The following is a 17,549-nucleotide window of genomic DNA, read 5'->3' on the forward strand; positions in this document are numbered from 1 at the left end:
CGTCTCGGCTGCTCTCGGCTTAAAATCGAAAGGACAATCTCGCGGCAGCCATTAGCCGCGAAAGCGAAGCTTCAGACGCTCGCTTTGGCGCCACGCTTGCCGTCATTCTCCCGCAAAATAGGACGACGTATTTCATTTTTTCCCCCGTTTATCCCTTTCACCGCAGTCTCTCCGTTTAATTAGCATAAGTCTGGCGGTCTCTGGTTGGCGGCGGGCACCAAAGGCAGGGCTCTATCCTCGGGGAAATTACCGCGATTGCCGTGAAAATGCGCACCCCAGAAAACTCGTCGCTCTCCCATTTCTCTCGAGCTATCTTCCATTTTCCCGCGGCTATGAGAAGGCGTCGTCGACGACGATGACGTCGCGGAGGAGGGGGGGAAGGGCTAGGGGTCCGCGGGAGAAAGGAAGAGGCAGCAGGATATCGCAGATGCATCCTCTATTTTTTTTTTTATCGTCGCTGATTTATCGGCGTCGAACGATATATACAATTATAAATCGCCGACCATCCCTCGGCAGTCGCTGCATCATAAATTGGCTTTGATCCAAATTTTAAACTCCATCGGTTCTTTTATTCGCTGCCTGCATTTGTAGTCAACGAATCGTGGCATAATTTCAAGGTGTACATTTCGCTGACGTTTCTGTATATTTATCTTCGAACGTCGAGGTGGGGGCTAGGCTTGCAAGGGTGCAGGTTGAGGTGGTCCAAAAGAAAATTGAGATTTGAATTTTTAAATGGAAAATTAGATGTCATAGACTAGATATTCAACAGTGCTTTTCCTTTAAATATACCTTGAGACTCATTACTGAGCACATTATTATCCATTTCATTGTACCGTAGAATTTCACTTGAGAATCTCTCGAGTTCTACCCACTCAGATGAGAATATTACCTATCAGATACATGACAATGCTTTCCATAACCAAATACAGTTTCATTGCAAGAATTTTCTGTTCCATTTATTTTGCAGAACGTCCAGCTAGATCACCCGTGTCGACCAGCATGCAGTAATTTTTCCCACTGCAACTACGTTCGCAACAATAACTGGCCTTATCTGTTCGAGCACGCCTCCTCCCCCTACGCGCGTCCTGCGATCCCCGTGCCGATAAGCCCGCCGTCATCGCCCTTATCTGCACGCCATAACCCTGGCGGTGTCACTACAAGGCTGCGGCATAAAGTACTGCATTACAGCTGCAGCGGAGCTTGTTGCTTCGCGGGTCATTATCCGGTTAAACTCACCGTTAACCGCGCTCCTCGACGGCCTTCGGCCCCGCGGATAAAGCGGGCAAAGTCGGTTGGAGTCGCCTGCGGAAAAGGGAATCCCTTCAGCCGCGGAACAGGAAAAAGGATCCTGTAACGCGAGAGTTAATTAATGGGTGAAGGGTGCTCGAGTATAAACGAGATCCTCGAGACCTTTTGCCCGAGGAAAATTCTTCGAGCATCTGGTCCCGCGAAAATAGTTGGGTCCTGCTGGGTTCACGGACTCGGCGACGCTTTGACCGTGATCAAATTGCTGATTTCCTGCGATACGAACTGCTGGGAAAGGTTTCGCCGTAGGTTGTCGCTTGGGATCGAAGGAATTCTGGGCTTGAGGCTGGAGAAAGCTTCTGAAAGCGGAGGGAACCGCGTCTGACTGAGGACTGACTTGTTCTACTGGCTTTCGTGGGTGTGGATTGAGTGTTACTCTGCTGAGGTGAATGTGGCTGATATGAGGTTGAGTTATTCTACTGATTTTTTGTGCCCACTTGGAGCTAGATTATTCTACTGTTCCTGTGTGTTTTAATTGGTACATAGTTTACTGAGATGGATACGGCTGATACAAGGCAGACTGATTCTACTGGTTAATGTATGCGTGACTTTGGAGAGGCTCATTTTATTAAATTCGTCTGACTTGAAACTGTCTTATTCTACTAATCTTGGCGTATCTGACTTGGAGCTGACTCTACTGAGGTGAATATGTCTGACACAGAGCTGACTTATTCTCCTGATTCCTCTGTATACCTCAGGACTGAGTTATATTATTGCTTTCTTGATGTCTGACATGGTATTGACTTGTTTCACTGTTTTTCTCTCTTGTCTGCCTTATGGCTGGCTTACTCCACTGTTTTCTCTCAATGTTTCAATCAGGTCTGACTAATCTCACTGTTCTATCTCGTGTCTGACTTATGACTGAATTACTCCACTGTTTCCTCTCGTGTCCAACTCAGACCTGACTTACTCTACTGATTTCTCTACGTCTAGACGGATAAAAATAAGTTCCCTGGAAATATGTCTGACGCCCTCTCTATTCTGAGCACCCCACAAACGCGCGTTTCCTCATCGACAACCATTTAGGGGAATCGTGAAACCGTAGAATTACTTGGGGTGACGTGTCGTTAAATGAAAGGGCAGGCGTCGCGATGTCGACTGAGCCGTCTGGCGGGCGCAGGGGCGTCAGCGAGGAACTCGATTGACTGAGGGGGCTGGGTCGGGTGCGAGAAGGAGCGTATCCAATTCGTTTTGCTTCACCATCCAGTTTTCTTGGGCGCCAGTGCACGAGATATTTAATAAAAAAGTTGACATTTCCTCGGGGGCCTTTTGCTCGCCTTTTGTTCCCTCCTTATTCCTGCAGAAGCGCCACTGGAAAAGGACCAGCGTGCTGTCGACGTCTGCCCTCGTCGCCACCCTCCATCGTATAAACAAAATTCTACGCTCCAAACCCACCCCTCTCGAGCCCTTATTTAACCCTAGATGGTTGTCCATTTGTTACCCCATTTCATCACCGCGAAGCCAGAGGAAATCACGAGAACATGAGCCTTGATCGATCGTAACGCCTGCAAGAAGAGTTGCCTGGAAGGCTGCTGTCACTGACTATCAACGCTTCCCTTAATCCTGGACAACTCGTGCATTTCGTTCCAGTTTCTCTCTTTTATTTCGGGGAGGTTATCTGACACTGCTTTAGGAGTCATTTTGAATATTTCTGGTCCTGACATTCTTCGTGAGATGTGATTGGAATAAGGGTGCGCGGGGTGTCGAAATTTCTCGCGCCCACATTTTGTAAATGATCTCCCTCGCGTCCATGGATTTGGTATTTTGATACAATAGTTCATTCCCAGGTAAAAAGTTTGCAGAGAAATGTCAAACGTAAAGCGAATTTGACAAGTGTAAAGCTGTGTGATGACACAGTATTCTCGTTTCTCGTTTTCCGTTATAGACACCAAATTCTACAAAACCGTTCAAATTCCCTCTGAACGACGGTCCCGACCATGTTTCGCTGTCGAACCATTTTTCACTGTCTCTACTTCCTGAACATTCATCTGTGTTTCATTTCTGTTTCCAAAATTTTCTGCCAATCCTGACCCTGAGGCTACTGGTCCACGTTTGTCCCTGGATTTTTCGAAAAAGAAATCCACTACCTTTTATAACTCGGTCCATTTCCCACCCTATTGGTAAAATTGTACCGAGGGAGGAGAAATATTGGGGATATTTTAACCCTAACGCCTTAGAAGCTTCCAATTCCTCTCTCCAAGTCTTCAAGAGGGCGATGATTTTTTGAGACTCGAGGAACCTTTAGGAGTCGACCACCCTCTTGTAAAGGGTGCACAGAGGCAGCCCTAATTCCTGAAGGATTCCTCGTTTCTGATGAACCTATGGGAGTAGATCGAGGCACAAGGGGTGGATGTGTCTCTATATTTCGATGTGGCAACGATCGAGCGAAATGTAGGTCGTTCCGCGGAAATCACCCTCGAGGATACCGGAAAAACAATCGGTCGGATCTTCCTCCAGGCTCGTCGATTCTATCGGCGTCATATCGTTCCGCCAGTTTTTCCCTTCCGATTGAGAAAATTGAAAGGATGCTTTTTCAACCGCTGCTCGCTCGCGCGTCATCCGAGAGACCCGAAGATATATATATTTTAATCTGAAATTTGCGGCGTTCGCTGTTTTTAATGGGACGCGAAATGAGACACGTCGGTCATCCCTGACCATAAACTATTATGAACGTCCACTGGTGGAAAAACTGAAATGCAACACGTAGTGTTTTGAAGGCCACAATGGTGATATAACAAAAGCAGGAAATGCATTGAAGTAAAGACCATTAACGCGAGAAATAAAAAGGAGGCTTCGAAACCAACGTTTATTTTACACAATTGTGGATGCTTGTGTAAAGCCCAAAACGCATCATAAAATATCTTTTGTAACAAAAATTCTTTATCTCGTGATACTGAATTGAAGCCCATTTGAATATATTTCTTAGTCACAATGGGAGACGACAATTAAAAAATTAGATGTAGGTGAGTTAAAATTCGCGGGAAACGTGTCTGACTTATGGTTGACATATTCCTCTGAAATTCACGTTTCTGATTTGGGTCTTACTGTGATAACTTGGACATGTCTGACTTATGGTCGATGTATTCTACTGATTTTGAGGGATATCTCCCTTATAACTCACTTGTTCTACTGATTTTTCAGTGTACGACTTATGACCGACCAATTCTACTGATTTTTATCTATATCTCGTTTATCATTTACCTCTTCTACCCATTTCTAAACTCATAATTCACTTACGCCACTCATTCTTCTGACATCTAACTTACTCTACAGAACTCCGAGTGTCTGACTCTGACTCACTCCTCTGATTCGTTCTGCAGGAATAGAAATAATCAGGGAATCACCTCACGCTTTCTTCCCCTCGTATCTACGCCGCTGGTGCACACGAGGAAAGGGAACCAGAAACGTCAGAGGCAGTGGAACTGGTAGAATACGTACAGCAGTTTCAGATTGTTTCCGGGATAAGGGTGACCACCCTCCTCTGGACTTACAACTGAACACGCAGTTAGCATGCTAAGCAGAATTACATCGTGTTAGTCCAGTTTATATCTCGTAATATTCCCGTCGCTACATTGTCCCAGCGCCGCCTGTTCGGCGAAAAGGACGCGTCGATGAAAACGCGGCCTGCAGCCACCACACGAACCCACCCACGATTGTTCGAGGGACGAAACAGTGCCGGGGCCAGATAGTTTGGCGCCCAGTGACGGAGCGGAATTCTCGCTGGCGCGTTTGGAATTGTTAATGCCATTCAGAACTGTAATGCACCCCTCAGTCTGCCGCAAATACATGAGAACGAACTGGATATAGTTGGCTGGACTCGAGGCTGGTCGAAAGTTAAATTCTGCTTCCCTGGAAATTCATTTTTCACCACGGAGAAATTGACAGATTCGTGAAATCTTAATATTTTTTATTCTTGGTACTAAGTGAGAAGGAATTCTTTTTCAGTATTTTTATATTTCTTTATAAGATACAAATTTGATAGAATCACATTTTTAAGGAAACTTGATATTTTTTGAAGAGTGGAAGAGAGGGTTTTTATTCGACAGAGTGGTTATAAATTGTGAAACGATTATTTTAGAAAGAACTCACATCCCTGAGAGACAACGATTTCAGGATTTATGAAATTCAATTCGGAAGTTATAAAAGTTTCGTCACCGCCCCCGCACGTTTCGTTGTTGTGGATTTTCTTTATCTAGTCTATTTCTCTGGGAGAAGGGGATGGCCCGAGACGGGCTTTAAACCGACAGAAATCCACGAACCTTCGTCACGTTCGGTGCTTCCGTTCCGTCGTAAAGAATAAGCTCGCCAGCAATGACTGTTCCCCCTTGTACCCTCGCGTGTACTCGTAACAGATAAAATCGTGGGAGACAGGAATCGTGGTGGTTAGACTTTTTTACCAGCCGAGTAGAAAGAGGGTTTTAATAGAAAATCGTGCGATTCTGCAGTCGGGAATGGCATTTAGAAATTAAGTTCGTCGTCGGTGCGCAAAAGTTGCTTCGTACCGCGGACGTTCTCTGTCTTCCCCCCCTTCGGCCTCTTCCTTTTAAGGAAATCTTCTTAGAGATACATCCTCTGTTTTATCAAGTAACGCAATCCTGAAAGGAGTTCGTGAAACTTGGAAGCCAACTAAAGGAAAGCGTTCCTTTATTCCCGTAAAATCCTCTTTCTGCAGGCGGCTGCTTTTATTTTTGGACACCTCCGATGAATACTATTCGATGCTTTCTTTTTTTCTTGCTAAAATATTGATAACGAAAGTGTGTAGTCCAGATAGAAATATGCACACTGGAGTTTCGCTTCAGAGGTATTCATTCTTGAAAGTTTTATAATTCGCCTGATGGGTGTCTGACTTGGGATTGACTTCGTCTACTTGTTCTGCTAGGTCTGACTTGAGATTGATTTATTCTGGTCACTTTTAAGTATTCTTTATTTGGAATTTTACTATTGAACTACTTTATACTATTGAATTGTGGGTGTCTGACTTGCGATTGACTTGTTCTACTGATTTCTAGCGTATTTTAAATTTATTCTATTATGGTATAGATATCTGACCAGTTGTTGACGTATTCTATTGATTTATTCTACAGATGTCTGAATGTCTGACTTGAGGCACACTTGCTCTACTAATTCCACGAGGTTTGGCTTAAGCTTTACCTATTCTACTGATACCTAAGTGTCTGGGTTAGAATTTTTCTACTGATTTCTACATATCTAACTTATAATTTAAAACCTATTCCACTAGTTTCCAGACGTCTGACTCTAAATTGACTTGTTCTACCGATTCTCTATATCTGCCTACTGATTTCCTTGTTTCACTCATTTCCTCACGTCTGCCTCGATCTTAACTCATCCCGACGCCTATTCCTAATATCCCATTTTCGCCATGGCCACCAGACCTCGCCAAAGAGAACGCGACCTAAATCGGACAAACAAATAAATAACAAATTTGATCGCCTGAGATGACGATCCACGAGGGAGGATTACACAGCACGACCACGCGCAGAAAATAAAGTGATTCGGCATCCAGCCATGGTTCCTACTCCCCGTTTACCATCTGCGATCAAACTGCAGAGCAGCGCGGCTTTATGAATATGTAAAGTCCGTTAGAGGCGTTCCCCGCACACGAAACTGTTTGCACATCGTATCAAATATTGACAGTGCTCCAGCAAATTTATTCACCGGCTGAAATAATGTATCGTGCACGCCCGATAAAATCGAATGTCCGCGCCTTAACGCCATCCAGCACAGTCCGCTGAATTTATCATCGTCGATGGTTGCCTGTCAGGCGCTGCCACTGCCGAAAATGTCGATCAACCTGGCTTACTCGCCGATTAAATTCCTCCTGAGAACGCCTCGCGCCCTCAGATAAGGCTCCTCGAAGCCCCTCGAGTCAGAAAATTTCACGACAGGATCGATTGTACGCTGAGAGCTATCGGCGATTCTTTTACTCGAAATTTTTCGAAACTCGTCGAGGGAAAAAGGGGGTGGGCTGGGGTTCGAGATGGGACTTGAGCTCTGCGGGAAATTCTCGTGTAATGGAAACTCGAAATAAGTGGCGGGAGAATGCTAGCTTTCCTGCTGGCCCAATAAAACGCAGAACCAAATTGGGAGGAGTCGTCGATAAGCTCTGCTGTTCGTTGTACGAAGTATTTGGAGAGTGGAGACGTGGCTTAAGGACCATGCGTTAGGGAATATTATTTGCAGGTGGTAGGTAGAGTGAGAGGGAACAACGAGGGCGATTTTAGAGGCGAAGATAGCAAAAACTGGGAAACGAGATCAAAGGGAGCTGCAGTAACTGGGGAAGCTTCAGGGAAGTACACTGTCGCAGTAGAAAGGATAAGAAAGGGAGACAGGGGTTGAAGAAAAATTGAAAACCATGGCAAAGGAATCAGGGAACGAGCGCAGAACAATTACTTGTACGAAAGTTATCGGTCTGTATTTTATTATAAACTCGAATGCAGTTAGCTTTATAGGAACTCTTTCAAGTTTCATCATCTTCCCCGATGAAATATAAACAGAAAGGGAGTCGTTTAAATTGCGTTCCTCGTTGCCGTTTTTTTTAAACTTGTAAGTTATTTCCTTCGATAAGAACAGATGAAAGGACGTAAAAGGGGAAAATGTAGAATGTAACTTACGTCGTGGTACCTCGTATCCTCTGTTTATTAAAAAGCATAAAAAGGGAACAATGAAACGACCGATTCTCCTGCGGACGATTTCTCTTTATAAAAGTAAATTAGTTAATAAAGGGAAGGGAATGCAAAGAAGGGCTTAAGCGGGAAGTAAAACCGACTCATTGCCAGGCTTTTGTGTCTCTTGGTGTAAGTGAAATATCTAGATGATTTTTACATCTGAATTGATTCTACTTTTGTTTTTGTTTTAGAGGTATTTAGGTACATAAAATTACTGATAACCTGAATGAAGGACACCTGAAATTATGGATACCCAAATTCAAGGGTACCTGAGTATCGAGGTGCCTGAGCTCAAGTGTGTCTGAATTGAGGGGTACCTGAATTTAAGAGTGCCTGAACATAGAGATATCTGAGTTTAGAGGTGCCTGAAATAAGCAATACCTGAATTTAAGAGTGCCTGAACGTAGAAATATCTGAGTTTAGAGGTGCCTAAAATAAGCAATACCTGAATTTAAGAGCGCCTGAACGTAGAAATATCTGGGTTTCGAGGTACCTGAAGTAAGTGGTGCCTGAATTTAAGAGTGCCTGAGCGCAGAAATATCTGGGTTTGGGGGTACCTGAATTCAAAAGCATCTGAATCAACAAGTTCCTGAATTTAACGATACCTGGCTTTCAATGGTGCCTAATTTTTAGTGATACCTGATTTTTAATGGCGTCTAGATTTTAATGGTACCTGATTTCAATATTGTCTAATTTTTTGGTGCCTGATTTTTAATAGCGTTTAGATTTTAATGGTACCTGATTTCCATAATGTCTCGATTTTTGGTACCTGATTTTTAAAGCACCTAATTTTAATGGTACCTAATTTTATTCCTGTCAGATTTTAATGGTACCTGAATAGCAACGTGCCTGAATGTAGAGATACCTCAGTGTAGCAGTACCTGAGTTTAAGGGGACCAGAAATTACAGCTATTCGAAACTGTTTCCCTTTCCCTTCCCTTTGATACGTTGGAACGGACCAATAACGAAGATCGGATGGCATCGTATGAACAGTATTGCTCATAGCTGCAGTGGTAACGCGTGATTTGTTGAATTATGACCGACGCTGCTACCTACCGCAACGATCATGCTCTCCTGTGTCCCAGACCCGTATTAGCATACTAAATCCGATTGACGTACTCCGCTCTCGCATTCGTGAATTCCCGTTTTAATTATCTCGAACCCGATACGTCGCGTGTCGCCAGATAATGGCTCGCGAGTCCTGTTCGAAGGATTCAATCGGTCGAGCAGATCTCTCGAATGATGTCCTTCGAATCCAATCCACGTCAGTTTCACTCGAAACAATACCAAAAATTCAATACCGAACTCTATGGATTCAATAATGGAATCAGTCCTTTAGAAATGGGAGCGAAAAAGGAGCAATATTTTTAATACTATGAAACAAATTTTTCTAATTTCTTCTTTTGGACAGGGAATCACTTTTCAGCACATTTACAAAAATAGATGTATTCAAAAATAAAATTTATTTCTTTGGAGATAAAATTAGCAATGTCTTTAATGCAGTGAAAAATATTTTTAATATTTCTTTTATCTTTTGATCGCCCAGAGTGGAGTACCTCTTATATCAAAAATCTATTATGCATTATCTATTTAAAAAACGAGAGAAAATTGTGTTCGTAGCTCCTCCCTTTTGTTAATAGAAAATAAATTACGTGGAAAGTATATTCCAAAATAAATTCTTGGAAAAAATTGCTACTAGAGATGGAAAGCAGGTAACCTCGAAAAGGAGCCGAGGAAAGTGGTGGGGTTAATCACTTTCGGGTCGCGGGGTCAGGTTTAACCTTCATTATCCGTCAGTTGTTTTTCAGCCGTCGGACAGTGAAGTGGCTTTGATTCTGACAGCGAAAGCTCCTCGCGTGATACGTGGACTCCAGTGAAAACAATCTTCAGCGGAATTTTCGTGCGGAAATTTAAATAATAGGGGAAGAATTTCGCGCTAATAACTCGATAATGTGGTGTATGCAAATGTCGGTGATATTGTTAGTATTGGGATATTATCAGTTTCCGATAATATTCGAGCCGTTCTTCCGCTCAGTGAAAATTTCTGCGGGAAACGATCCACCACATAATTTTCTGCCGCCACTGCATTTTAAAAGCTTTCGATCGAATAAAAAGTGTTTAATGTCGGACTCAGCGTAAGAGATGAGTGAACCGTAAAGCATCGAGGGTTTTTTTCATTCACTCGACCATTGTGCATTGAAATATCGTGAATCGAGGCGAGTCCAGTTTCGACGATGAAAATTCTGTGGATATAAAGCAAAACTATCTAAGTTACGTGTTTTTGTTTTCAACTTAGTGGCGTTTCAAGGTTTCTACTTAAATACTGTGTTTCGTGGATTTGTGCCCTCTTAAACCCTCATTTTTTAATTAAAAAAGTAGTGTATTCTTTTTGAAAATATAAATTCTATATTTTAGGTGTCAATTCTGTGGTTATAAAGCAAGAATACATAAGTTACATGCTTTTGTTTTAGAGATAGTGAGGTTTGAAAATTTTCTGCTTCAATACTGTCTTCTTGAACCCTTATTTTTATTTAAAAAAAGATTCTGTATTCTTTCTGAAAACATAAATTCTGACACCCCCAGAATGAAGGTACAAAAGTTTTCAAATATTTCTATGATCTTGCATCGAATTGTATCGCGTTTGTGTTTCTTTTCCATTAAAAAATCTTAGATATCAGTGAAAGACCGCTTCGCGAGATTAAAGTCTACTGTATAAAGAAAATAAATTCATGAGGACCTAGAAAGGCGCTTTCTCTGACCATTTAAAAGCACTCTTATTAAAATTGCAAAAGTATCGCGTGAAGAGCCCCCTGAAAAGGAGCAAAATAAAAGAGGCTTAATAACCACTGTCACAATGCCGCCTCTTCGTCTTTGAGCCGCTAAAGCTAAATCGATATCAGAGACACTGTCGATAAATCGACACCTGCTAGCTGGGGGAACGAAAGGCTGAATTACGAGAAAAAGATCTGACTGAAAGACTGAAACCCTGTAGCGCAAATCAGAGGTAATTATTTTGATTAATTAATTAACGGTGGATCGGTGGATCCATGTGGACTGTTTCGACTTTGTTTAGCAAAGCTCAGCGAAGCTGCTGGGGATCCTTTCTAACGTCGAAAGTTTCTCGATCGACGCCTTTGAAAAATGGCTCTTTAAGGATGCGCGACGTGAACTATCAAGTGCCAGCGGTGCCGATCGATCACCAGATAATTTTATTGATTACAGCTGGCTCGAGGGACGGGGGCGGAAGGAGATACCCCGTAATCGTGTTCGTGCATGGGGAGAGCTACGAATGGAGCAGCGGCAATCCCTACGATGGCAGCGTGCTAGCTAGCTATGGAGGTGTTGTCGTCGTCACCATAAATTACAGGCTTGGCATTTTGGGTAAGTCGCTTTGTTCGATACTTGTCCAAACATCGATTAGTAAAGAGGTTTCATGAACCACGGGAATTAATAACTTGTAACTAGACTAGACTGGCTTACGAAAATTGATATCTTCATAGAGTGAACTAGAGGGGTGGACCTGAGTAGGATTTTGTCTCATAGTTTTAATATTTAGAAGTGTAATTTACTTCGTTATTATTATACGTCATTAATATTTATGCATATATGGATTATTTTGTCTCATTTCATTATTTAATGCAATATGAAGTGGATTATTTTTTTTAATTTACATTTTGTAGAAATGTACTAATAGATCTAACAAGCTCTGTGATGTCATTCACTGTTTAGTATCTAGATATTTTATTTTAGATATTTAGTATATTTCGTGAAGTGCATTATCCAATTTTTTCGTTAATTTATATTTCCCAGGAATGTATATAGTCTAGTAATAACTCTAACAGGCTCTGTGATATCTTCCGCTGTTTAATAGCATGCAGTTTAGCTCCACTAAATTAGTTTTCGCGATTTGAAATTTAAATCCCCGTCAATTTTCCACGCCACGGTCCCAACAGCTCCAATCACCTCAAAGTTACACAGAAAGGAAGAAAATTCTACTTCGTGAGGAGCAGTGTCTCCAAGGGGGTAGGAATTGGAATAAGGGAAGTCGAATCAATTTCACTGTGGAGTGCGAATGAGTTAAAGTTAGCAGTTTAGTTTCTGGGAGTTCAGCTGTACAGGGTGTTCGACGATTTGAGAGATTTTAAAGGGCGATTCTACGCTCTAAAATAAAACAAAAGTGTACTTTAAGCTACGTTCAAGAAGTACTAATTCTTGAGAATATTCCTAGAATTCCAGTTTGATTTGTCTGACTTTCCATTGACTTATACTACTGATTTTTCTATTTCTAGTTTGCCATTGACTTATACTACTGATTTAGTTCTGTATTGAGAGAGACTTAGTCTACTGATTTTGCTCTATCTGACCTGGCATTGACTTATACTACTAATCTCGTCGCGTCTGATCCATGATCGACTCATTCTACTGATTTGACTGCCTTTAAATCTACAAATTTTTCAAAAATTAATATCTCTGAAAGGAAGTCTTAAACTCAATTTTATTATTCTTCATTTCTGTCCTATTTTGATGCATAGAATCACCCCTCAAAATTTCCGACAAATTTAACATTCCTCCTTTACCCCACGAACCCTTCAACTCTGTCAATCAACGAGCAGTTCTCCCATTCGCTCTTCAAACAGTTTGAAACGCAAATGAAGAAGGTCCCTCGAATGCTCCGACACATCTAATAATCCCGACGCGGTTAGCAGCCCCTCAGAGCGTGCATGAAGTCGACGAATAATTCGAGGGTACACAAGCGGCGGATATTACCCGAAATCGCCAAGAATAATACAGAAATTTACATTTAATTTCGCAGGACCGAGGCAGTCGGCGGAGCAAGTTGCACTTCTCTCTTTACCAGGGAACAGTATTCAGTTTCATATTTGAAACTGGCGATGCAGTATACAAAAAGTGTAACTAACCGTTTTGGCACAGAATTTCGAAGCAATTCTCTCCCCTGCGCCACGATCGCTAATTCATTTTCAATCGACCACTTTTTCAGCTGCATGCAATTAATTCTGTTGCTGAATGTCCAGTTCTATTTCGAAACCAAATTGCTGTGGAATATTTTTTTAACGCGATAACTGACAGCAGAAAATATTGGCGAGACGATGAAAAATGAGAATTGCGAGTGGTTTGGAGAACTTCTAATTACGGTTCTTGCGAGGTGTTATCGCAGTTGAGACTTGTAAGTGTAAAACAGTGGCGATAATATCGAGTGAGCAATTTTTTTAGTTGGTATCGCGAGCGTGGCATGGTATGCAGGTGTCACGCGGGCATGTAACCCTGCTTTACAAATGCATTGCTAGAGAAAAATTGCAGGGTGGTTGAGACACTTTCCCAACGCAAGATAAGTGGTTTATTATGAGAAATTTATACACCTGTGTTAGCAGCAAAATTACAGGAACACTAGTTTTGGACCAAAAAATTGTCGATATTTGAGCTTCTGTAACTTTGCGAAAAAAAATCATACGACAGTCAGCCTAGTCTCATTCGAAAGGGCAAAGCCTCTACTTGCTCACCCCTGAAAAGAATTTTCGCTCAAATGCCTGTGTACTCAGGCACAGGACACGAAAGAGGGAATGTTTTTTCCCTGAATGTCTTCCAACTTTAAATGTTTGTACAGAGCTTAATAAATTTTTTTCGCGATTCTTTTTCAGGTAGAGTTACAGCTGGAAGCCTCCCCTTTGCAATAAGACCTTAGTGATTGATCTACGATTTTTTCTCGCCGAGTTATCGTCATTTGAATAAAGTAACACCCAAGATACATTTCAAATCAAGTAGTACCAAAGCACATTGTTCATTCAAAGTGAAATAACTCGGCAAAAAAAAATCGTAGATCAATTTCTAAGGACTCCTCATAAAGTGCAGGCTTCCAGCTTTAATTTAACCCTAAAACAAACCTCCAAAAAAATTTCTTAAGCTCCGTACAGACGGTTAAAGTTGAAACATTCAGCGAACAACCACCCTCTCTTTCTTGCTCCCCAGCCGACTATGAAGAGGCTTCAGAAAAAATTCAATTCAAGTGTAAAAAAGCAAAGACTTTGCCCTTTAAAATGACTCCAGGCTCACTGCCCTACGATCTTTTTTCACAAAGTTACAGCAGCTCAAAGACCAACAATTTCTCTAATTTCACCCGCAAGCGTATTTTTTATATCTGCAAGTTTATAAAGGACATACAATAAAAATCATTTTCTTCCCTAAATTTTGCTATACTCTCCCTCAAATATATTATCAACACGAGGAAAAATAAAAAAGAGACACGAGCCAAAGAAGAACATTGGGTGCATCGAATCTTCAGGATTCAATTTTTGTCGCTATCGAATGAGGAAAGAGAAATGAGTATGGAAAGCGATCGAAGGGCTGTCAGATAATTCACGGAGCGAAGAAAGGGGATGGGCGACCTTGCAAAGGAGGGGGGAAGAGCGCGAAACTAGAATAGAAATAAACCAGCACCGGTCATATCCCATTTGATATTCAACCTCCGGAGTATCTGTCGTGCTGCACTTCCGTGTCTTCTATTCTTCTCGTTACAATGGAACTGCTGAACGTTACTCGTTGATTTAAATTTTCCGGTACATGGGCGTGCATAGCCGCGGCTGGATATCGCGCCCCATCCCAATCCTGCGCCACCTCTGGCCCCCCGAGCCCACCATCCGCGACTTTTCGTTCGACACAAAGCGCCGCGTCACTTTTGCAGACCGAAGTGCAAACGAGAAAAATGAACAGCGAAAATTGTGGCCGCGAGAGGTACGTGCTTCCTGAAACCGAGCCTCTTCCGTTCCAACGGAGTAATGATGGAATCAAATTTCGATATTTCTCGGGACTTCATCGCGATACCTTCGAACGATCGTTTTTTATTTTTACTTTTTTCGCCAGCCCCTTTGCGTTTATCGAGGGTGAATTTTGGATGGCGGAGAGAGTCGGGGTTTAGTCTGAATTTTTGAGGCAGGGGTGGTGAAAATTGTTTCCTTCTGGTGTTCAGTTATTGATGGAACGCGTTGGTGATTGTTCAGGGTAGAGGAGACAGCAAATATGTGATTCAGAGTTGAGATTCGACTTGAGTTGGACTTGAGTTGGACTTGACGTGGACTTGACTTAGCTTGAGCTTCCACTTGACATGGACTTGGCTTGAACTTGACGTAAACTTGACTTCGGATTGTGCTTCGACTTTACTTGACTTGAGCTTCGACTTGACCTGACTTAAGCTTCGACTTGACTTTACTGGAGCTTCCACTTGACTTAGACTTGACGTGAACTCGACGCGAACTTGACTTGACTTGAGCTTCCACTTGACTTGGACTTCAACTTGGACTTGACTTTGGCTTGTTTCTATCATCATTCAAGCCTAACCTGGGCCTAACACCTACCTAACCCAAGTTAGCCCCTATTACTATAAAATGAAATGATCCTAACTCAACTCTAAATTGAGATAAATTAGGTTTAAGTCTGGGTTAGGTTTGGATCAGATTCTTGCTGCCTCCCCTAGACTAAACAATTCCCACCCTATTTCCTCCTCAAGGATACCTTAAAAGACCATTCCACATACGCAGAAATTTCGCTGGAAATTTAAGCTGCTAAGCGTTCCAGATTTCGCGGCCGCATATATTTGCCAGACTGAAAAGTACGAAAATTCTGCAAATGCACAAAACGGCGGGGATGCAATTCAAGAAACGGAACCTTGTTACATTGTCTGCATGCCGAGGAACGCGTGCAGTTACCTCTGGCCAAAAGGGTGGCCCAGAAAGCCTGGAAAAAACGAAAGCACCGTGAAACTAAATTCTGCTTCATTTCCATGTAAAATTAACGGTAGCCAAGCTCAAAAATTCCTCCTATTCCTGAAGCTCACACGCAAGGAACGCGAGAATGTAGCCAGTCAACACCCTAAACGTTCCTCCATTATTCCCTCTCGAGATAGCGATCACAGGGAAGCGCTGGGCCCTCAGTGTTGCCCAGGGGAAGCTCAGGAAAACCATGAATTCCCTCACCACCCCTAGCTCAACCTTCCCTGAGTCTCTGTCTTCTCCTCTGGCAACGCGAGCTTACCCAATAGCAAGGATCCCAGCTTCGACAATTGCTCCTCATGCGAGTTTCCGATTAATCTCCGCGAGGGCCACGAACGTCGGTTTCATTTCCAGGAATACGTGTCCCGTCGCCAGCAGAGCAGCCCTCTTAGCTCTCAGTCGAAGAATCGCGCTGACGTCATTCGAATATATCATGGCTGGAAGAACTGGGTGGGTCGCGGCGTATATTGCTGGAGCAGACGCGGGGATAGCAGCAGCCGCTGTCACGGAAACGGAGGCAGAGTCAAGAATTTAGTTTGGTGAAACGGAAGACCTGGCCGTAATGAGTTTCCTATTAGATTTGGTTGCCTGGTTGCCAGGCAACCCGCTCAACTTTCAATCCCTTCGGCCCTGCCGCCCAGCCACGTCGTTTTCTTCTTTATTCCTGTTAGACCCGCGAGTCGATTGCCTCGTTTATCGCTGGGACGTCGACTTCGAACGAGAACTTTTGGGGGATCGATTAAAAATCGATGTCGAGGGGGACGTGGGGGAACTTGATTCTCTCGTGAGGGAGAGTCGGTGGATGCTTGGTTCTGTTCAGTTGGGTTTCAGGGTTCGTTTCAGAGTGATTGGTGTTGTTGAGGAACCGTATGAAGTGGGGGTGAAGAGTGTCTGAGTTGGGAGTGATTTGTTCTACTGGGTTTATTGTGTCTGATTTAAGAATGACTTGTTCTACTGACAGCGTTATGCCTGAGTATGTAGTTATTCTATATCGACGTGGTATAAGTAATCCAGACACAGAGAAATTGAGTGGAGTAGATCAACCGTAAGTCATACGCAGAGAGAAATCAGTAGGAGAAGTCAGTCTCATGTCAGGCATGTCGAGAAATTGGTAGAACCAATCAGGTATATAAAATATGTTAGTCTGAAGCAACACACCAGTAGTGTAGGTCAATTCCTAATCAGACGCACTTAGGAATATATGTAATAGATCAGTCCTGAGTTAGGTATACCTTAAAATCAGTAGAATAGGACAGTTTCAAGCTAGATAGGAAAATAAATCAGTAGAATAAGTCAATCACAGGTCAGACACCCTTAGAAGCTATTGTGATAAATCAGCTCCAAGTGAAAAACACCTAGAAATTAATCAAATAAGTCGCTTCCAAGTCAGACATACAAATCATATCGAGAAATCAGTAGTAAAAGTCAATCCTATGTCAGACATAATGAGAAATCAATATAATTAGACCGAAATAAAGTACAGAAATATCAGTAGAATAATCCCTGACTCAGACACAACCACACCACTACGATAAATCATACATCAGGCACAATTCACACAGAATTTTAGGCACTTCCTCAAAAACTAGTAACTCTGAAACGAAGCCTCAGGGGCATTTTCATCCTTGATTTTCATATTAAACATCAAACTCAGAGTTCACTGAAGCTGCCATTCCATCTCATGCAAAAACTCCTTTCCTCCTCCCGACATTTATAGCTTCAATACTTTCTTCTACTCCGAGGTATCGAACTTTCCATTTTTCCAACCACTCCGCGT

The 17,549-nt window shown here is 42.6% G+C and overlaps 1 protein-coding gene across 1 annotated transcript in view; it reads left to right on the plus strand.

Moving 5' to 3' along the window:
• Nlg3 (Neuroligin 3) overlaps positions 1–17,549 on the plus strand; it is a 220,963-nt gene that overhangs the window by 175,319 nt on the left and 28,095 nt on the right. Inside the window, exon 2 of the mRNA XM_076382684.1 lies at positions 11,214–11,372. Coding sequence (XP_076238799.1) covers positions 11,214–11,372 — 159 coding nt within the window. The remainder of the gene's footprint in view (positions 1–11,213; positions 11,373–17,549) is intronic.

The sequence above is a fragment of the Calliopsis andreniformis genome, chromosome 7 (assembly GCF_051401765.1).
Source record: "Calliopsis andreniformis isolate RMS-2024a chromosome 7, iyCalAndr_principal, whole genome shotgun sequence".
Taxonomy (NCBI): domain Eukaryota; kingdom Metazoa; phylum Arthropoda; class Insecta; order Hymenoptera; family Andrenidae; genus Calliopsis; species Calliopsis andreniformis.